Genomic DNA, 22,953 nt, shown 5'->3' on the forward strand with positions numbered 1-22,953 from the left:
ATGACATGCCGGGGCTTCCTTCCGCAGGGCAGACACTTCGCCAGCACTCCAGCTCCCCGGAGCAATGGTCTTCTGCATTGTAGGCTTGCCCATCTCTTCATCCCGATGCTCAAGCATATAGATGTCTGAACCAACACCTTACCTTGTGTCGAAGTAGCCTCCACACTTGGAACTTGGGTTTCAGTCGGAACGTTTACGGCACTCTCTCCTGTCTCTGAGCATTTTTCAAGGTTGCAGAACTCCCACCTGACTTCTGGGTCAGTGGTGTAGCACCAAGGGCTTTTGTCACCATCCGGATTCCTACAGTAGTTCATCGTCAAGCCGCTGTGAATGCCACAACACAGATGCATGAGCATAGGAGAGCCTCAGGGGTGTCCCGGCACCCTCTGAAGCCTGTTTTAACCAAGTCTTAACCAGGGACTTTGGAATATTTCCATTAAAGATACCAAAGGTGCTAATTATTATTATTATTCCACAAGCACAGATGGTCTTCAACTTCTAAACAATTGGGCAAGTTTAAAAAAATAGATTATAATTTTTATTTTAAAAATCAAAAGTAACATGCACTCCATGTCAAAACTGAGATCATATATAAATGTGTAAAAGAAAGTATCAGAATGTCTCCTTTCCCTGCGAATAGTAAATCCATCATCCAGGGATAACCAATATGGATTTTGAAACATATAGTTTAGATTTTTTTCTATGCACATACAATTATTTCTATATCTCTATCTCGCCCTATATGAATACATAGGGCTAGGTAAGTTGGAACCAAGATGTTATTTCCCCAAGGAAGAAATGACGTACAAGATGATGACACTCTCAGGCCATCCCTCTTAGTCTTTACTCAGCATGTAGTTAAAAAGTTGTACATTTACAATGAAAAAAAACATGAAAAGAATACAACTTAATAATACAAAATATGATATGTACATAGTATAAAATAATATGTAGATAGCACATCAGGTAGATCAAGGGGGTTCAAGGTTAAAAAGACTTATGGAAGCCTGCCTGAAAAGCTAACTCCCAGGCAGGATGTCATCTCTACAGGATGCCTTCTGGGGAAATGAGGAGGAACTCTGCACTGCTCGAACTCACCTCCCTTGCTGCAGCCACTCAGGGACTGAGGGAACAGGGATAAGACTAAAGAACAGTGAGATGGAAGGGACGGAGGGAGACATTCAGGTAGACTAGAGGACCTGAGGGAGCTGAGGGTCTATGGAGGAATCAGAAAAAATTGGGTAAGAGACGTAGCGGGTGAAGAGCCTGGGAACACTGAGTGATTTGGTACCCCGGGGCCTCCCCAGAACCTGGCCCCAGCCTTGGAGAATTCTCAGCCTCGGAATCCCTGTATAATGTAGGCTCATGGCCTGTGGTGGTCTGAGAAAATTTGAAATGTATTATGTATAGGAGAATCCAACACTATATCTGTAGATACCATAAACACATCTCAGGCCTGAACCCACAATTTGAGGAAGCCAGTCGGCGGGTCTCCGAGCACCTGGATGTGTTCAAAGGCTTATCCGTTTCCAGCGAAGAGGCTGGTCTGGTCAGACGTGGTCCCTTGTCCACCCACCTGCCCATTTTGTCTGTCAGCGTCTGTATACTTCCTGACTCTCATCTGCTTTCCTGCTTTTCCTCTTCATGTCCTGGCAACTCGTGTCCTTTCAGACCACTAGTGCTCAGGACCGAATGTGTCTGGACAGGTCAGGTGGTAGATACTGAGACCCCGTGACAAACACAAACTTCGCTTCAGGGACTGGAGGTTGAAATGATAAAATTCCATAGCTGACAGACTGCACCGATCTTCAGCAGGGGTTGTGCAATGGTATTATTTCTAATCTCTTGGTCATTTATCTTCCTGAGCTTTCCACTAGTGTGACCTAGATGCTTCCTTATACCCCAACCCACCACCCACTTCCACAAAACTACTCAAGAAAGAGCTAGCCTCAAGCTTCTCTTCTTTCAGAGCTTTTGCTCAAAAACAAAGTGTCTGAGACATTTTGCCTTACATTCTGGAGACAAGAAAAGTTTGGTCCTAAGAAGTTAGCTTAAAGCATGGCCCTTCTAAAAGAAACTGAAGCTTGCTGTTGCTTGTCTCATGGTTAAAAATCAGACATACGCATTTGGGAATTTCTGGGGGGTCTTTTCATGCCGGTGTGGTGTCATAGATGACCAAGATTGACATTTCTTTCCTGTGATAGTCGTGGATGATGTGCCTCGATAACTCTCTCCATTGCCCTTGTAGCATTCCTGGACCACGGGAGTCTGTTCAGGTAGTACTGAAATTAAAATAGAAGAAATCAGTGAATAATGACTAGGACAGAGAAATATGTGAAGCAATATATGACACCAACAGAATGGTAGTCTCTGGGAATTAACGTTATGGCATATGGATTAGCAGATGGACATGCAAAGAAAACAATAGATCCATAACATTCTAGAACTTTCATGACCTAACTTGTTTGTAAATATTTAATTTAAAACTCAGGGGAAAAAAATAAGCAGGTCAGAGTGCTTATCAATGGGAAGTATACTCACATGCAAGCTCCTTTTTAAAGCCCTTCATTGGATGTTCATGTAATTGGGCAGGAGACAGAGGGAGACACATTCAGTGGTACAGACGGCAGATGGGGATTGGTTGTGATTGGGGGCAGATGTGAATTCTTTCCCTAGACTCTTTGCTTATACAAAGCCAAAGTCTTGAGCTGCTGAGGGATGGGGCAGGAAATGGTCCTACATCCTGGAATGCAGGTAAAGATCCATTACTTCTCAGGGAGAAGTAGAGACAAAAATCTTATTCTCCTAGAGGATGGACAGGAAACCCTCTTGTGACCAGGATCCTTAATCAACACAAAGCAGAAGTGTGCTCCTCTTCCACTCAAGACCCAACACAGATACACATTAGAATTTAGCTCCATGGGAAGGAGGGGCAAAACCACTGAGAAGTACTACCTTTAAAGCTCAGGTACACAGAGTTTGTCTAAGATTGGAGGTAGACCAGGAGGACAGAGAATGTCTACCTCCACCAAAAGCTTAGCATTCTGCAAGAATGAACATCAGTCTATTACTAGGGTTAGGTTAAGAGTATGGCATGATTCTTTGTGGTGCAGGCATGCAGTGACTGCTACAAGCTGAGAATGGATTAGGAATACTGAGAAGGCTTTTCAGACTCTAAGTACGAGGTAATAACAGCTTATAACCAGAGGAATTTGAAGCTTGTGGTCCACTTAAGGTAAAAGCAGCAACAACAAAACCCAAATTCAGTTTATCTGTTAACTAACTATATTAATTCAATTACCCACATAGCATACTGACAAAATGAAAAGGATTCCCATTTCAAAGTATAAATAATATTTACTTCAACCTCTACTGGTTTACATGTAGTGTCCTACATTTGATTTAAAGAAAGAAAGAAAGAAAGAAAGAAGAGAGAGAGAGAGAGAGAGAGAGAGAGAGAGAGAGAGAGAGAGAGAGAGAAAAGAAAAAATTACAAGACACACCAAAAAAGCCAGGGGTTAAAAGCCATTCTTGAGTGACAAAGCCGTGAACAAAGCCAGACTCAGTGATAACTCAGAGATAGACAGACAGAGATGTGGCAACTATCAGATTGAGACTGTGAAATAACTATGATTATTATGTTAAAGGATCCTATGGCAAAGGTGAACACTATGCATGGATAGATGAAGAATTGCACCAGAAATGAAAACTATAAAAAAGAATAAAATGTTAGAATAAAATGCTAGAAATAAAAACCATATGTCAGAGATGGTATCAGATATTCTTTCAGTGATCAGCAGACTAGACACAACTAAGGAAAGAATTGGTGAACTTGAAAATAGGTTAATAGATATTATCCAAACTGACCCACTGAGGAAAGTAAGAGTAAAAAATAAAACAAGATATAAAAGGGATGAGACAATATAAAATAGTCTAACATTGGGGTAATTGGAGTCTAAATAAGGAAATGAGAGATGGAGAGAGCAGGGAAAAAGAAATATTTGAGCAATAATATCTGAGAATTTTACAAAAGTAATGAAAATCAACAACCCACAAATACAAGGAACTCAGAGAACTTCAAGCAAAATAAATACCAAAAATAGATAAACACACCTACACACACCGTAACCAAACTGCTGAAAAGTCAAAGATAAGACAAAATCTTAGTCCCTTGCTTTAAAGGCAGCCAAAGAAAAAAGAAGTATTAAGTACAGATGAACAAAGATAAGATTTCCAGTCAGAAGCTGTTCAAAACAAAAGATAATGGAGTAACATCTTTAAATTGGTGAAAGGGAAAAAAAATTGTACACCTGGAATTCTACACCCAACAAAGATTCTTTTTTAAGAGTGAAGACAATATAGAGACATTTTTAGACATATAAAAGCTGAAATACCTCAGCAACAGCAGACCTGTACTACAAGAAATGTTAAAAGTTATGTGTTTTACAGAAGAAATATGACATTGGATGGAAATTGGAATCAATAAAAACAAATAAAGAGCACCAGAAATGGTAAAAATAAATAAATACATGTAAATATAAAGGATATGTTACATTTACAATCACTTTAGAACATCACTGGCTGTTTAGGGCAAAAATAATATCAATGTGTTGTGAGATTTATAACATAATAGACGTAAGCTCTGAGAACAAAAGCAATATTTTGGGAGAGAGGAAATAGAAGTACAATGTTTTAAGGTTCTTACATTATACATCTAGTAAAATAATATTATTTGAAGGTGGAATGTGGTAAGTTAAAGATGTATATTCTAAACAGAAAAAATAACTAAAACATTAAAAACTGGTTAAACTAATAAGGAAATAGTAGTGATAAAAGACAATTGAAGAATACTCAATTAATGCAATGGCAGAAAAAGATGGGAAAAAAATGACCAAAATTCTAATAGGACAAGTGGAAATAGCTAACTTGGTGGTAGATTTAAATCCAACCATATTAACAATTGCATTAATTGCAAACGGTCTAAACATCTCAATTAAAAGGCTAGAAAAAAGATTATACAAACACTAGTAAAAATAGAGCTGCGATAGCTGTCTACCTATCAGCATAAGTAGACTTCAGAACAAGGAGTAGTTCCAGAGATAAGGAGAGACATTACATAAGGCTAAAAGGGTCAATCCTAAATGGACAATCCTAAATATACCTGTCTGACAAAGAGCTCCAGAATATATAGAGCAAACAAAAAACCAAAAAGAAATCACAAATGTGCAGCTAAAGCAGGAGACATCACCATTCATCTCAAACAATTGATAGAACAGGAGGTAGAAGATTAGTAAGGATTCAGAAGAGCTAAACAACACTAATAAACTTGACCTAATTGGCATTTATAGAACACTCTACCCAACAACAGCAGAAGGAAGCCATGTTCTTTTCAAGAGGACATGAATCGTTCACCAAGATGACCATATCCTGAACAAAACAAGCTTCCACAAATTTAAATTAATTGAAATGATAGAACATGTTCTCTGACTAGAACAGAATTAAACTACAAACAAAGCTACTGTGCATTGTGACACCACTGACGTAACACTGGGGCCCTCAGTCCCCTTTCTCACCTGAGGTGTCCGGATGGTCTGTGGATGGAGGGGAGTCACAGGATGGTATCTGGCAGTATTCCCACCTCACTTCAGGGTTGGTTGTATAGCACCATGGAGCCGTTTCTCCATCAGGGTTACGGCAGTAGTTTTCATCCAGATTTCTGAAAAAGAAGTGATAGTGAGTTCGGCTTTCCAAAAAGGGTAAATAAATAACAGTGCATAATCGTTTTTTAACAGAGATACTAGACATGTGTCCAGTGAATTCTCTAGAATTACACAAACTGAAAAACAGGTCAAAATGTAAACAAGAGCACGGCTCCATAGGATTCCATAGATTTATGGCAGTGATGCTTCTCTGGGGTAAATGATTAAAATATATTCCTGGACTGTGTACAGTCAAGCAAAATAGCTCTTCTGCTATGTGTTGGGCACTGCGCTGTATGCTGAAAACACAGTGGGTATTTTCTACACTGTTCCTCCCTATCCGTCGTAGCCATGGAATTTAAGTGCAACAGCCCCAGAATTTCAGTGTTCTGGAAGCTTTCTGTGCAGTCAGGAGAGTGCTTGTCAAACACAGTGCTGGGACCCACTCCGCTGAGTTTCTGCTTTAGTAGGTCTGGAGTAGGGCCCAAGGATGTGTATTTCTAACAAAATCCTGATGCTGCTGGTCGGGGGAACCACACTTTGAGAGCCAGTGTTACAGGAAAATGGGTGCTGACTTTCACTTCGCTTGCATTTGACTTGAACAGCTCTCATTCCAGAATATTTTACCTTTGGGTTTCTATGGTGACTCACACTAAGCAAAGTCAGTGGGATTCACAGTCCATTCAGCCAATAGGAGAGGAGCCCAGAGACAGACTTACTTGCAGGGGAAGTTTTCTGGGGTCCTGTTGTGCTTGTGAGGGGTCTGTTCACTCCAGCGCTGACAAGTATTTCCGGAGACAGTGACGGCCACATTTCCTACATAGTTTTCACCTGTACCCTTCAGACACTGATATGTGGGGCCAGAAGTTGGTGGGGGTGTTGCTTGAATGGGAATAATAAATTACAATGAATATTTTAAAAATAAAAAATGCACAGATGTATTGTGGGGGGATGGATGCAGGCAGCATCGACCTGTCTTCTTTTCTGTTCCTCCTCTCTTGGAATTTGGCGTTTGAAAATTGTTTATCATTTTTAAAAGAAGTTGACTTGGTTGAACCAATGTCTGTGACACCCTGTCATGAGGAACTCCAAGGACAAGACCCTTGGAGTACATGCTTCTTCTCTATTCTCTTTGCTCAGTTTGTCATACATGGTAAGGATCAACATGTGTCTCCCCTGCCCTGAACCCTTGCATACACCAGTGATCCAACTTCCTTTGTGAAGAATAAATTATTCACTGAGTAAACACAACTCAATGACACCCAATATTCCGTAAAGCCAACCGAGACTCCATAGAAAGAAGGTAAAAAAAAAATGTTTCCAAGGAAAAGCATGTACATCTAGAAATCACTCTTGAGGGAAAAAACAAAATGACAAAAGGAGAAACTGATGTTCAGAAGGAAAGAGAGTACCTGAGGAACTTCAGTGTCCAAAGGATGATTATCCGCCCAAAGGACAGGAAACCTGCTGAGTCCTTTTAAACTTTTGATGACTGTCCTTGTCTAAACATTTAATCCCTTGCTTCAAGTTCTCATAGAAGAAAAATATTATAAAATTGTTTCTTTCAAGTCATTCTTGCTAAGTCTGCCATTTCATCTTCTGCCCCTGAACTCTCTTCTTCCACTGCGCCCTCTAGAGTGGGCATACTGAAAACTGGACATCTAGAGACACTTCTTGTTTACCAAGCAACCATCAGAAAGAACTCTGGTTCATAATGAAATCGGTGTACAGAAAGCACGGGTCTGATTTCCCTTAAGCACTAGAAAAAAAGTACCATATCAGAGCTACTTCCTTCAAGAGCCCCCATTCAGTTGCCTCTGATGGGAAGCCAAAAAAACCCCAAAAAACCATGATCAATGGATGCTCTGACAATTATCTACCATAATCAATAGATTGTTTTAAAAGAGCAACCAAATCCCACCACATTCGCAGGGCACTTTTTAAGCACAGCACTCAGGCACAGATACATGCTTTTTTCTTGATTCCAAGAGCAGAATGGGTGAGGACCCCTGAGGACTGGATAGGAGCCATACTTACAACAGCGTGGGATGTTACAGAACTCCCAGCGTTTGTTGGGGTCCTTGGTGAAACACCATGGGCGGGGCTCCCCATCAGGGTTACGACAGTAATTCATCTTCAAGTTCTTGCTTGGTAATCTGAATGGGCAAGAAGGATTTTAATGGCACTGAACATTTACCTTTATGGGTGATAATCCTTTCAAATGAGCAAATATGGAGTGCCTGCTGTGTGCTAGCCACAATCAAGCACCCAAAGAGGTAACTGGATGAAGGCTGTCCTCCAAAAGATGACAATCTCATAAGAAAGATTAGCTCAGTAGTCTAAGGACTATTTTTCTAACCGAACAGGATTAGTAACTTTATCACTTTGGCCATCTGGAAAGTGGATGCAAGCAAATTCCAGTTATTCAGCTGCAAATAGCAATTTTTAAAACAGAAGGCACTCGCAGTACAGGTGGTCATCTCACACTCTACAGCCTAGGAGGCGCCATCTTCTGGTCCTGCTAGCCTTTGAGCTTGCAGAAGCGCCAAGGGACCAGCGGTGTCTCCGTGAGCACCTAACCCAGTGGTACAGGCCAGCGAGCCCCCCTCAGCAGGGTAAGTCAGGGAGACGCACGCCGTGCTTGTGGCCCTCCGGGTTTTGTTCACGTCCCTCTCTGAAACTGTAAACACTTACTCAGGGTGGACTAAGCGAACGGCAGCAGCTTAAGCGATCCTCTTATTCCCTGGAAGTGAATTTTTACCCAGTTGTGGGCCTTGAGGCCCTTCCTGTATTTCTTCTTTAATGGAAAATGGCAACAGCTGGGTTTTAAGTTAACTATTTGGAATGTGAGGTACAAAAATTCCATGGTGCTGTTTTTCCCAGAGAAACCTGTGGCTTCGTTTCATTTCTTACAAGGTTTTGATAGGTGCTGCTATCATCCTATGGTGGTCATGGAATGAACAGCAAGATAGAAGCAGCTACAAAAAGGGAGTTGCTTTCTGGTACGATCAATGTGAAATAGAATAAGGTTTTCTAGAATAAGAGTATTCAGGGACGCTTATTCCTACTATCAATTCATGATCCCCTTTGAGAATCTGGTGAAAGTTAGGAATTCTCGCCCCAGAAAAATGCATTGATATAAATACACATAAAACATTAAGGGATTCACAAAACACCAAAACCCCAACCATAGATCATAGGTTAGGAAGCCTTGAATCTCATCGGTATCAAGGAGAAGAAAAAGAATAAAAAGCAGAGGGAAATATTTGGAAAACACACAAGTAAGATCTGTCTGTATTTCTGGTTAGAATGCAAATTCAGATTCAGGGAGTCTGAGACTGGGCATTTTTCACCACCACTTAGGTGCTATCACTCTTTCATGGACCCCCTTTTGAGAAGCAAGGGTGCACACTTCACTTGCAGTCATGTGGAAAGATGCAAACTTAAAATTTCAAAAGCATCAGATATGTTCACTTTTTGAGGGATGCGAAAGTATTTAAATGACATGAGACACTCCCATGGAGCTGCAGACCCGTAAGCATCGAATGTCTTTCCCCGCGTGACTTACTTGGAAGGGATGTATCCGTGACTGTGCGGGCTCTGGGAGTTCCAGGGCTGGCATTCAAGACCAGACATGGTTTTGGAAATTCTGCCCTCGTAGTTCTCCCCACTGCAATGCATACATTCTTCTAGAGAGCACGGACAAGAAGGGAAACAGAAGCTGAAATGAGTGACGCAGGAAAGAGGGGGAACTAGAGCCCCACTAGAAATGTCTCATTGGCCATTTGCCACTCGTTCATAGGCACTTTCCAATGATCGCTTGACAATAAAATTGGCAATAAAGGCTCAATTTTCTAATACAACCTAAAACATCATTCTCTCCTTCCAGTGGTAAAATGAGCATATTTTGGTCAACACCCCCTCAGCTATTAGAGTTATAACCAAATCCAGAAATTCCATAATGGGATGCACTGGTCCTTGGTAGGTGGGACAGCATGGGGGAGTGTGCACATATTCTCAGAAGTCTGTAAGTTCCCTACTAGGATTTTTAAATATTTGGTGTCTTTGTTTCAATAATGATCTTTAAAAATGTCTATGAAATGATCCTGGTTGTGTTAGGACTCACAAATAAGCTGACCCCCTCCCAGGACTTCCGTGCTGGGTTCTATTTGTGCTCATGACCTTACTGGGGAACAATATTCACCTAAAGCGACAGCTCTTCTCTTTTTATGTACTTGGGAAGCATGGCTGGCTGTTCTTTGCTTTCTTACATTATTTAAAAACAGAAACTTTGATTTGGCATTATTGAAATAACATGGTACAGGAGGGTAATTTATGACTTTAAGTTTTATGGGGTAATGACAAAAGAAGAGGCAAACTTGATACAAAAATGATGCATTCATGTCAATTAAGGGCCAAATAACCTCATAACATAGTATATAAATAAAGGGTCCCATGGTTGAAATAGATAAAGTGACGAGTGAGCCAAGCTGTCACACGGTGCACACACTAACCACATTGCTACACAAATCCCACCATTATCCATCCCCTACTTGCACCAATAAATGGAGCAGGAAATATAAAATGTAGAACATATTTTCAATAGGATGTTTTGAAGGTTTAGCATTGGCTCTTGGGGGGTGTTATTAAATTAGCTGGTCCATTAAAATAACGGATTGCTGGTTTAAAACCTGGTTCATGGCTTAGCTTCAACGAAACTACAAAGTCTACCCATATTAAATAAATAGGGTTTATTTGAGTTATATTGATTTTGTGGTTTTATTTCAACTATTTTATTGCCAATCTGTTTTCGTCTTTATACTGTGCCGAGCTTCAAGCCTAGGAAGTTTGTGTCTAGAGTTGCCACGTAGTTTTATATTTGTATCCATTGAAGTGATGTTTTAATAAAAATAGTTCAAATCAATAATGGGAGTCTGAGCAAATTTCGATCCTTTCCAAGAGATACATACATCACTCAATTTTGACAAACGTGGCACTAATTGGTTACTCATAATATCCCTGCAGGAAATCGCTTTACAGCAAATTACTGTCAAGACGAAGGCAGATCTGGAAGCAGTTTCTCAAGCTGCTCCTCACCTTCACACTCATGGATGCTACAGTAGTCAAATCTGAGTTTAGGGTCTGTGGTGTAACACCAGGGCCCCTTCTCATCATTGTCGGGGTTCCTGCAGTAGTTCTCCTCCAGCCCTGCTGACGGGTGCGAAGCAGGCGAGTACCTGTGGAGGATGGAAAAAGATCACTTGGACTCAGTTTTTAAAATCAGCATCCTATCAGCAATGAGGAATAAGATGTTCTCTATTTCCCATCGGAAGTTCATGGTTCTGCCATCCAAACACATTTTGGCTGTGTGCTGTGTGTAGCATGTAGTTTGTCCAATTTTCAATTTCTCTGCTGATGGGCTGTTTCAATACAGTAGCTGATATTGCCATTATTACTATATTGACAGGCACGTCTTAGCAGTAGAGCCAAAGTGTTTCTATGCACAGTCAGTAGAAACAGAAAGGCCTCCAGAACCTGCCGTATTCCTAATTCATTCCAAACGCCTGCTTTTGCCAGTTACCCCCTCTCTGTAAATATAGCATTAGTTAACAAAATTTTGCCTGTGTGAACTATGCGCCAGAGTTACACTAAAATCTTGCTATACATTCTCTCATTCAGTCTTAAAAAAAAACCCTATCAGAAATGTGTTATTATCCCAATTTTACAGATGAGGAAACTGAGGCACAGCGGTGTAAAACGAAACAAATCTTGCCTAAGTTGGAACGATGAATAAGTAGCATCTCAGGAATTTAAGTCAGATCTGTCTGGTTCCAAATGCCATGTTCTCTCTGAAATGCAGCTGGATTTAATGGGGGAGTTGGGGGGGGGGAGTTAAGCTCATTTTCAGACCTAGAAATGAGCTGCTGTGTAGAGATAACAAATTAGATCAAAAGCCCAAGATTTGGAGTCTAAAAAGGCAGGCATTTTTTTCTGATACTTCTATGTCCCTGTTTTCGGTAAATGAAACCTCAGTTTCTTCATCTGTTGGGGTCGAGATGGACTAGATTATCTCCAAGGCCCCTCCCCCCCCCAGCAGTCTAGGATTTGGCCATTGGTTCAATTGTTTCACCTCTGCAAGCCTAACGTCCTGGGAGTACTACTAGACCTGCTGTCCACCTCATGGGATGCAATAGAGGCAATTTGGCGAAGGGGTTGGGGTGTGTGAAAAGACAGTAATGGCACTAAATCCTACTTGATAAGCATTGTTACTGAGAACTTAACTCCACCTAATGCCATATTGGGGAAAGCGCAAAAAGTGACAAAATAAGTAGTAGGCAAACTATGAGATAATCTGTTTTTCATGTATATTTTACTTACTCTTCTGCTCCAACAATGTGGAGGCGAACACGTGGTGAGAGTTCTAATATGGTATGTTTGATTTAAGCTAATTCAGTCCTCAACATGATCATCTTTGGTCTTTTCTCAGACTCAGCCTAGAATTCATGGCTTCACCGTTCTTTCTTACTAGGCATCCTTCTATGTTCTAGGTCTCCCGGAAAAGTATATACACGAGAGTGAATGAGAAGCAGCCATTTCCTGCTTTTATGCTATAACTAATTCAGCCATTATATATCAACAGCGATGAGGTTCTCTCTGTACCGGCTTAGTCGCATGTTCTGGTTTGGTTTAGAAGCAATGCAATCACTCTAAGTATAATAGGTGAATGCAGCCATAAAAGAGAAAGTCTTACTTAGGCACGTGTGGAGAGGTGTCACTCCATTTTTGACAGGTAGTCCCGGTTTTCGTTTTGGAGACTGTCCCTCTGTAGTTCTTTCCATTTCCAGTCCGGCACTCCAAAAGATACACTGAAACAAAGTGCACATAGCGGTCAGACACCTCACAGCAAGCAATACGAAGCTGCTGCCCTGCTCAGCCACCTCGAAAGCAGGGACTTGGGCAGCAGATGACACCTTTCTCCTACCATCTAAACAGATAGCCTTTGACATCGATGGAAGAGTTGTAGCTAATGAAGCTGTTTCATGCTTTGATACATTTATCAGGACCATGCTAGGTGCTGGGGACACATGGGGCATCGAAAAGGAGAAGCCCCCCTCCCCGCCCCGCACCCGGCCTGGAGCTTCCATTCTAGTGCAGTCAGGGGGGCCAGTGACAGAAAGTTGTCAAGGACACAGATTACGAAAGAGCCAGCTAGCCTCAGGGTGGCATGTGTGACAGAGAAAATAAAAAATGTGATGAGAGAGCAAAGGGAACGGGAATACAGGCTTTGCAGAGGCTGGAGGAGATCCAAACCACTTCATTTTTTGAGGCTCCCGGTATCTTAAATATGAAAAAGTGCCAAACGGGGTTCTACAATTGTGGTTGACTTTAAACGTTTACGGGACATGCTGTCAACAGCCACCACTTAACCAACTCACAGGTTAGCCGGTGGGCTCCATGCTGTCTTTAAAACACTGTCAGTGCCCACCTGTGTCCCGCATGTTTCCGGATGGGGACCTGTGGCTAGCAGGCCATTTTCCAGGGTGCTGCCCACTTCCATTCCCACCGGCTGTGTTATATGCTCACCAAGTGTCGTCTGTATTGTCAAACTTTTATACAGCTATATTTGACTAAAGGTTACCTAAACTGACCTGGCACCATACAATTATTATCAACTGAAAAATAAATGTGAGAAAAAAAAAGCTTTTTTAAACCAAGTTGAATGGTTATAGGACTTTAGGACTAGAAAGAATTGTTTTAAAAATTGCTGTCAAATCTACAGAGGGCAATCCACTCGTAGAGTTGACTATATGAGTTTCGGGGGATGATAAAAATGTACAGGTATTTTACAGTCGGATTGATTAATAGATGTCTCTAGACCTTGTTCCATGTGAAAGACAAGGAGGCTGATGGTAGTAGACAATGCACTTAGAGCACAGTTCATGCTAGGAATGCACCAGGTAACTCCTGGTGGAGGCCCCGTATTCCAGGCCTCTGTCTACATCCAAAAGTGCCGATGTAAACTTGTGTTTTCTATGAAAATCTAAAACACGTAAGGTATATTTGTGTCAACTTTTATGATCCCCCACTTTATGATCAATTACTTTTTAATTAATTGATCCGTTATCTGGGGCAAGCATTTCTAACACCCCCTACAGTAAACTCATGCTTGTCAACCCACCCGTATGTATAAAGATTGTAAGTATATCTTCACTGAGATATATTATTACAGTAGGCATATGACACTTATCAAAAGTGTAAACTCAAGGCACTTTGGAGGCCCAGGGGTCTGGGGAGGCTTTGAAAAGGAGGCGAGGCCTGAGCTGTGACCTGGGAGATGAGAACTAGCTGACCACAGGAAGAACAGAGGAGGGTCCCAGGCAGAGCGGGGAGAGGGCTGTGCCTGGCAGGTTGGAGGATCAGGGACAAGCCCCGTGTAGAGCAGTTTAGTGAGGAAGGGCTTAAATAGACCTGGCCCTGGAGCATTTGGTACGCACTTGGATTTTCTTCTAAGGGTTTGAAGCACAGACATTACAGACCATCTGCTGCAGTGGCCTGGCCACGGGTAACAGCGGTTTAGACTCAGATGGTGGCAGTGGCCATGGTGGCAAGTGGCAGATATAAATGTGATCTGACACTGACTGTTACCAGGAAAACGCTGGCAGGTAATTTAGCAGCAGGTCAATATTCCACAGTAAAGAAACAAGCACCCCCAAATGCCTGACTTTTGACTTTTTACCTCTCTTTTGTTTGTATGTACCTGCCAGAGTTTATATAACCTTTTGCTCCTTTCCATCACCTGGAAAACAGGCAACTATTCAACTATTCAAACTAAGCCCAGCACCCACCCCCATGCCTCTTCTGGTTAACAATTTACAAATGACATATTTAAATGTTAGCATTTTGCCGGGAATATCCCATCAGCCTTTTTTTTTTTTTTAATCTGGTGGATAGTAGGTAATCCTATGTACCTCACCTTTCACTCACTATTTGTAAGAACTAATAATTGCAAGGATTTAAAAAAAAACTGTGATAAAGAAGGGAGGATAGCAGACACACAGCTAATTAAACATAAGATGAATCAATGCATAGAAATCATCCTAACCTAAAGAAATACGTTTTAAAATTTTACTTAGGGTTTTGTAGTGCAACTAGAAAGGATGTTGCAGGTCATTGTCAAGAATACACGAAATAGCATGTTTCTCGTTGTCTTTAATGCCTGTGATACAGAATATTTGGAGACCTAGGTTGTTATTATAAATGATCTTAATACCTAGTCAACAACGGAGTTTAGGAGGCAGTTTTAAAAGTGTCATACATTCACTTAAATCTTCATACACACTTAATGAACTTCTTTTGTATCTAAAAAAAAACCATGCAATTTCCACAGGAATCCAGGCCACCTGTTACCCTAAACAACAGGGCAGCGAACCCAGAATTTTCAAGGAAACTATGGAAAGGAACTGCCACTCAGCCCGTTTTCAAAAGATAACATTTCAGGGTCTGAGGGAAATAGAGACCAGGACCCCCCGGCCCGACACCCCCCACACACCCCCCCAAAAGGGGAAATTTTAAGAATAAAAATTAAAATGTTGTCTCTATGCAAATGCTACTAAGGATTTAAAACACCTCAGTAATTTTATTTCTCTAGGCTTCAGCCCAAAAGCTAAGGCCCAAGGACCGTGGTCCCTCCAGAACAAAGTCAAGATCATAAGGAATGGCTAGACTTCCCCCTCCTCCTTACAAATACAATAGAATTTTGTATATTTGGTGAATCCAATCCCTTCATTTTTAAATCAAGAAAAAGAAAACGTAAAGGGTAAAGGAATATACTCAAGTTGTCACAGTGGGTTAGTGGCCAAATCTTATCCTGACTTCCAATTCGATTTTGCTACACGTATCGCCGTTTCATGGTCCAATAAATCACAGATATAAAAGCCGAGGAAGGGGAGAAGGGAGGAGAGGGGGTGGGGGAGGAAGGTGGGGAGGAGAAGAAGCAGATGAACAGGAGAAAGAGGAAGAAGAAAACATTGTACCCACTTCTCTTTTCTAATAAAACCACGTCTGTCATCCTGAAGAGTGGGGAAGATTTGCTGTTTTCAGCCATTAACACACATTGTTGCTCTTTGCTGTGATACTGGACCGACCTGCAGAAGAGAATCAGAAAACACAACAAAAGTTTTCCTTTATTTAAGGAAAGCAAACTTTTACTGATGGGACACTCTAAAGATAATTGTATCTCTTGGAGGATCAAGGAGCTCAGAACTGTTACTTTCAGTTCAGTGTGGCCCAAATGACACATCAACATGGTGGTTACCCTTGCTTTCTGCTACCTTTCTCCCTTCTCACCTTCCAAATTTCCTGTCTTTCTGTTTCAACGTCTCTAATCTTTCTTCACTCTTCACTCATGTTCTTAAGTCCCAGAACACTTGCTTTTGTGTTGGAAATAAGCAACTGTGATTGTTTGAACTTGTTCCCAAAATGGTCTCTATGGCTTCTGGACTCTTGTAATTTCCCCTTGACCCACACCTCTCCATTCTACCCCCTCCCACTCCACCTCACACCTCCTTAACTGTCCACGTGGTCCTGCCATGGGTGTTCAGCCTGACATTCAAAGCCACCCACAGCTACCTTTCCAGCCCCATCTCCTACATGAACCCTTTGATTTGGCCACCTTGGTCCATTCATGGGCCGTCTCTCAGGCACCCTGCTGTGCCACACCCTCTACCTAGAATGCCTCCAGCTTTTTCAGTATTTACCAAGCTCTCACTCACCCTTCAAAGTGCAGCTCAGCTCTCACCTCTTCCTTGAGGCCTTTCTAGCCATGTCAACTCTTAGGAATTGTACTTTCCTCTGAATCTTTATGTACATATTGATTATGTCACTTACCGATACCTCACATTGGCTGTATTTTTTTTTTTAATTGTACATTTTATCCAAATTCTGTGACTGCACCATAAATACACAGGGCAAGCTATGAATCTCGTAGCTATACAAAGCTTTAACACAGACACTGCTGTTTATCGTATATGCTGGGTCATTGTATCGATGCTTCTTTGCTCCTTAGGGTCGAGGACACTTCCAGTCACATGATCCTCAATAAATATTTAGTGGTGATGTTAAAAGCTAGAGCTCAGAATCATGGCTGCTCATGTCATATGTAAAAATACATAAGTTCCTGTTGGGGCATTTTTTTTTTTCTAATGGGAATGCTAATAAACTGTAACAAGAAACTGTTCGTATGGTTTCAGATACAGGGAGCAAATACAGGTTCGAAACTCTAATCCCATGAAATTCTTCTATCCTCTTAAATCCTGTTTTTGTTAATAAATCCATGAGCAAGTTTCTTGATATTGAAATAATAGTGTCTCAAATAGCAGGAAGATTTCTGCGTAGGTGCAACCACGGCGAAAGTACCTGCAAGTGAATTCTGTTTCTTCCTCACATTTTGCCGCACAATCTGCTATACTTCCTGCCTCCAGCCGCTTCTTACTCAAAGTAAACAGCGACGCCCCCTGCGTAGCCACATAGTTGTCCAGGAGGTCTCCGTGAGCTACAAATGGAAGGTAAAAGTGGTTCAACTAATAAAATTAATCAACACTGTTGTTTAATTCTGGCAACTTTGTAATCTATTGGCTTTGCATCAACCAAGTAAAACTTGCTGCTTTATTGGAAGCAAAGCCTGTGGTGGTGAATTAAAATGCTTAGTCTGGAAAACAGTTCCATTAACAGACTGCAATGTATTAAATGACCAACGGGGCTGATAGATTAGAACTATTAAACAACTTCTATGTTACTAGGGTAATGGGTGTGAATGAAGCCTTAAAGAAGAATAAATTTGATCTGTTTGCTATTGATTGTCATGTCATCATATAGCACTGAGAGACCTCCAGTGGCAATGGTGTTATCAGTATTGATGTTGATTTGTTCATCCCTGGGTATGAAAAGAACTTGGAAACCATTACTTGACCTCCAACGGTATAAACTTTGGTTGTGACACTGTCACTTCAGCTGATGTGATAAGCATTTTCTGAATGGTTCCACCTCGAGATATAAAAATTTGGGTGAGTTGAGATAAATAGGACCTGAACTAGATCTGAACTATAACCTGAGGTCATTTTTGTACTGGGCTTGGTACAAAGACACATTACTATTAATTAAAGAGAAATAACCTTTTCTGTGATGGTGACGGGTATCTGGCATTTTGGAGGGAATTGTAAAAAAAAAAAAGCAGAGCCTGCAACAAATACTGGTCTTGATTTTTCTATGAGATAAAATCTGAGGCAAAGGATCTGTCTGAAGGTCGCTGTGCTGCTTGTTACTGCAGACAGTGGCCCAGGGATCCTTAGCCATGTTCCCTCTTAAGGCCACGGATATTCCCTGTCCNCTTAGGTTCCTTCCATATCTTGGCTATTGTAAACAATGTTGCAATGAACACAGGGGTGTATACATCTTTTTGAATTAGTGTTTTGGAATTCTTCAGATAAATACCTAGAAGTGGAATTGCTGGATCATATAGTAGTTCTCTTTTTATTTTTTTTAGCGGAAACTCCATACTGTTTTCCATAATGGCTGCACCAATTTGCAATCCCACCAACAGTGTATGAGGGTTCCCTTTTCCCCACAACCTCACCAGCACTTGTTGTTTGTTGATTTATTGATGATGGTCATTCTGACAGGTGTGAGGTGGTATCTCACTGTGGTTTTCATTTGCCTTTCTCTGATGATTCATGAGGTTGACCGTCATTTCATGTGTCTGTTGGCCATCGTTTGTTTTCTTGGAGAAATGTCTAATCAGGTTCTCTGCCCATTTTTTAATTGGATTATTTGTTTTTTCTGGTGTTAAGTTATATGAATTCCTTACATATTTTGGATATTCACCCCTTATCGGATGTATCATTGGTGAATATCTTCTCCCATTCTGTAGGTTGTCTTTTCAATTTATTGATGGTTTTCTTCCCCTTTTGAATTTGATGTAGTCCCATTTGTTTATTTTTTCTTTCTTAAAGGACGAATTTCGTCGGGTTGGTTTTGTGGGTGTCAGGCATGATTGGAGGGAGTGTTCTGTGTGACAGTTGATGGGACTGCAGTAGCAATGGGTCACATGACTGAAAGAATCAGGATACTTTGGATGGAATGCCTGAAGCCTACTACCAAGGGTTTTTGGTAGCAATTCTTTTAGAAAAGCCATGAAATTAGATTGTCTAAATTGGACCAACATGCAGCTATTTAGTTAACTGCTTTGTATTCAAACATGCTCTTAAAGTTGAAAAAGTACCTGAAAACAGCTCCTTGGGGAGACGTGAACCCTAACTTTTGTCTACCTTTCTTTGCTTGTTTGTTTCTTTTTGATTTTGGATTTAATATAATTATTTCTAATTTTTTGCCTTATTATATGTAGTAACCATTATTCTGTCCCCTAACCATTTAGAAGAGGAATTCTGAGGGGCTGACTCAGAGGCCCACTCATTCTAACTAAATCCTTTTTTGCCCGGTTGTAGTCTGTTTTCCTCAGCTTCTTCTCTATCTTCCAATTCTCCCTCAGAAATGCCTCTTCTCTGCAGCATAACTTAAGAAATTTTCCCTCAGAATTAGAAGATGTAACAAATTACAACAGTTCATTTTTCCTTTTCCTATTTCTTCTTTAGAAAATCTCCCATTTACTTTCTTTAAAAACGTTTATGAGTGCTTTGTTCCTACTCCCCTGGGACATCCTTGCTTGTTTTATTTTTCTTTTATCAAAATACCTTAAGCTGTTCCTCACTTTGATTCCTTATTTTGATATTATTTACTGTGCTTTTATCTTCACTGGACTACTTTTCCATGTGGTTTTTGACTGTCATTCTGTCGAGATTTTCTTTCAATATGTGCTCAGGGTAGGCTTTTTCTTTGTCAGTTTTTTGTTTTCTGCCTCTATTTTGACACATTTTCTTTTCCCCTGTGTTATTAGAAGGGATGTTTTGGTAACACAAAGAGACTTGAAGTACAATTGACAATAAGTTGGCCTTCCCAATTTCAATAAGAAAATTGAGGGCAGTAGATTCTCTGAAGCTGTATAGAAAATGCCATCTAAGAATGGTTTATATACTTTTGATTAAAGAGAGTGAGGTATGACTGCCCTAAACGGCCATACTTTTGCCTGTTTTACATGCTTTGCCTGTTCGGCTCAATATAAATACTATCAATGTGTTTTGAATGTCAGAATTTTCTGTGGCCTTAAATATGCATTTGAGCAACTATAAAAACTACAATGTAATCTATCAAATTTCTCACAAATACATTTCCCAAAGCAAAGGAAGAATTTTTTGTGACTAGCCTATTTCAAATTGTGTCTTACCTTGTATGAACCCAAAGATCAGAGATTGCTTGTAACTGGGTCAATGTGCCAATATCCAGGGGAAAGGTGAAACTATTTATCAGTATTTCTAATACATGAATGTCATAGATCAAATAACAGGATATTTTTACTTTTCGTTCACATCTTATATGAAACCACTTCCTTTGCATCACCAAATTCTCTTCTAGCCAAGAAGAGAGAAGGCTCAGTGTCACATGTTGAAAGCACCTCAAATGCTCATTTACCTTCTTAGTTCCTATTTGTTCCAATTTCAGAATATTTCCAGTTTTTCCCTTAATGGGTTGAATAGTTATTCCTAGTAGTGATGGGACAAATAAGACAGTTCGAATTGTTGCTTGTTTGCCAGGTTGTGGAGATGACTGGTTAAATCTAGGCGGTACTTTTACAGTTGCTTTTGATGATGTTCTTCTGGCCACTTACATTATTATTAAGTGATATCTTAATTTGGGGAAGCATGTTGATTAGCAGATATAGGACTAGCGAAACTGGAAGGGCACATTTATGGATCACCAGCCTATTCTTTTTGTTAGGCTTATAAGTAAAGTTTCCAATTACGCTGTCATTAAACCTATACGTGGCACATTCGTAAGCCCTCCATGGATATTTTTTTTTTCTCTTTTAGCTATTTTTTTGTATTTTGTTTGAAATAAAAACACCAGCAAAATCACATAAAATATTTATTTTTGCAATTTAGTGATGTTAGCCAAAGTAACAAATAATTTTAAAGCTAAAATTATACCTCTTCACCCACTCATTCATACCATTACTAAAACACACACACACACACACACACACACACACACACACGTGTGTGTGTNAGATGTCAGCTTCCATCCTTTGGGCATGGAACGCTAGTGACTTTCATAGGGTGAGAGGCCAAAGAGGTTAATAAAATAAAGATCGCAACATTTCCTAAAGTTTGCCTACATGGGATTAGGCAACATGGCGACCTTGACCACTCCGAGGGGAGTGGTGGGCACCAGAGCCAGGTGGAACGGGTTAAAGGGTGACTAGGAGAGGCAGTGAGGAGGTAAGTCTTCTCAGAGGCCTGGCTGTGAAAGGAACATTTCCTAGAGGACACGTGCGGTCACAAACATTTTCTTTTTAAAGATGAGGCCTTCTAGAGCATGGTTAATGCTGATGAAAATTACCCCGCAGGAAGGATCGCCACCAGTCCAAGTCTCATTCTCAGAAAGCCCCCCGACCACCTGGAAACACACACACACACACCACTCAGAGTGACACATGCTGCCCGATGAAGAAAAAGCCTACCCTCCCTCCCTGCTGCCCTCATCCGTCCAGGTTAAGATACTCGGAACTGCAAGGGTGGGCGCTGAGCAGGAAGTTGGCTGGTGCCAAGTAAATGTATTACACCAAAAAGCACTTGATGGATGTATCAAAAGATTGTGGAGAAATAGAGATTTTAGACCAGTGTCTATGTCTTCATGCCACATTTTCTCCCACTTTCGGTTCTCATTTCCAAGAGCTGTACTTTGGTAAACTCTACAGATCAGAATGTGATTTAAAAAAACAAACATGTTCACTGTGTAATGTGTGTCCTATAAAGAGTTAAATTAAGCTTTTTGAAGAGTTCTTAGAAAGTGGAGCAGGTCAGGCTATACATGACATCAACACAAAAAAATTTCCATTGATCTCACTCTTTTTAATGAACTTACCTTTACTCATGTTATAATGTTCATAGAACACAGCCCCTGAGACCCACCTCAGGAGCAAATATCCCAAAGAAATACCCAAGCAATTTTTTTTTCTTTTTGTTTGAGAAATTTTCCCCAAATATTTTTTAATTCAATTTCAGTGCTCATAGGGCAATGGGGTGTAATGCAGTTTATGTGTTGACCAAGAAATGTGAAACAAATCTTTTTAGTAAGAAAAGTATTTTTATCTTCTAGACCAGTGTGGCTGTCTATTGCTACCAAAGCAAGTGTGTTTTACTGACGATGTGGGCGTGTTTTTTAATCACCGTGGTATATAGATGTGCCCCCGTGCTTGTGTGTTTGAAAGACAGAAGCCAGTGGTTTGTGAAATGCAAACTGCTTATTCACTGCCCCCTGAGAACAGCTGTAAAAGGATATTTTTCCTCTTTCTGGGTGATTCAGTGCACTGGAAAGATGACATGCATCCTCAGAAAGAGAGAGTAAATGCTTTCCTTTCCAAAAGAACTTCAGAAAGTCTTTCCCCCAGGTTGGTGAGGATACACGGTAACCCTGTCCCAGAGAAGTTTGTTCTGACTTTTGGGTGTGACCCCCCAAGCCACGTCAGTGTCCCCATCCTGCCTTCCACAGGCTGGAACAGTCTGCAGGCCTGCACGCCCCCACACAACCATTTCCCACCAAAATCTCCTCGTACAATCTTCCGCTCTGTGTTTTCTTTGATAGTTCTTTGAATGGTTCCACTAAATTCAAATACATTTGACTCTAATTTAAAGTACAACTTGTAAAATTTTATCTGGTAATTTATAAATTGAATGTTAAGTATATATGCACTGTTTATACGAAAAACTGCTAGCACAGTGTATTATTCTATTTATATGAAATGTCCAAAATAGGCAAATCAGAGATAGAAAGTAGGTTAGTGTTTGCAGGGGCTGGGTGGGGATGGAGGTGGGGTGAGGGTAGTGGGGTGAGGGTGACAACTCAGGGGTGTGGAGTTTTGGGGGGGATAATGAAAATATTCTAAAATGTGTTGTGGCGATAGTTGTACCACTCCGAATATAGTGAAAGGCATTGGATCATATGCTTTAAATGGGTGACTTGTGTAGTATGTGAATTATACCTCAATAAAGCTGTAAAGGAAAAAAGAACTATAAAGAGATACTTAGAATATTGTAAAGAAGGTTTAAAAAAAGTTGGAAAAGTGAGAGGAGCACCAGATTCCTTC

At 40.7% G+C, this 22,953-nt stretch overlaps 1 protein-coding gene across 1 annotated transcript in view; it reads right to left on the reverse strand.

The window, feature by feature from the left end:
• PLG (plasminogen) overlaps nt 1-18,050 on the reverse strand; it is a 29,620-nt gene extending 11,570 nt beyond the window's left edge. The window contains exons 1-11 of the mRNA XM_019663759.1: nt 17,948-18,050; nt 17,115-17,250; nt 15,738-15,844; nt 12,451-12,565; nt 10,797-10,936; nt 9,268-9,388; nt 7,737-7,855; nt 6,419-6,581; nt 5,574-5,716; nt 2,123-2,282; nt 35-324 (exon numbers count right to left, since the gene is read on the reverse strand). Of these exons, the coding sequence (XP_019519304.1) occupies nt 35-324; nt 2,123-2,282; nt 5,574-5,716; nt 6,419-6,581; nt 7,737-7,855; nt 9,268-9,388; nt 10,797-10,936; nt 12,451-12,565; nt 15,738-15,844; nt 17,115-17,250; nt 17,948-18,050 (1,597 nt within the window). The remainder of the gene's footprint in view (nt 1-34; nt 325-2,122; nt 2,283-5,573; nt 5,717-6,418; nt 6,582-7,736; nt 7,856-9,267; nt 9,389-10,796; nt 10,937-12,450; nt 12,566-15,737; nt 15,845-17,114; nt 17,251-17,947) is intronic.
• Nucleotides 18,051-22,953: the final 4,903 nt, after the last annotated feature.

This window comes from Hipposideros armiger, unplaced genomic scaffold, assembly GCF_001890085.2.
Source record: "Hipposideros armiger isolate ML-2016 unplaced genomic scaffold, ASM189008v1 scaffold_404, whole genome shotgun sequence".
Taxonomy (NCBI): Eukaryota; Metazoa; Chordata; class Mammalia; order Chiroptera; family Hipposideridae; genus Hipposideros; species Hipposideros armiger.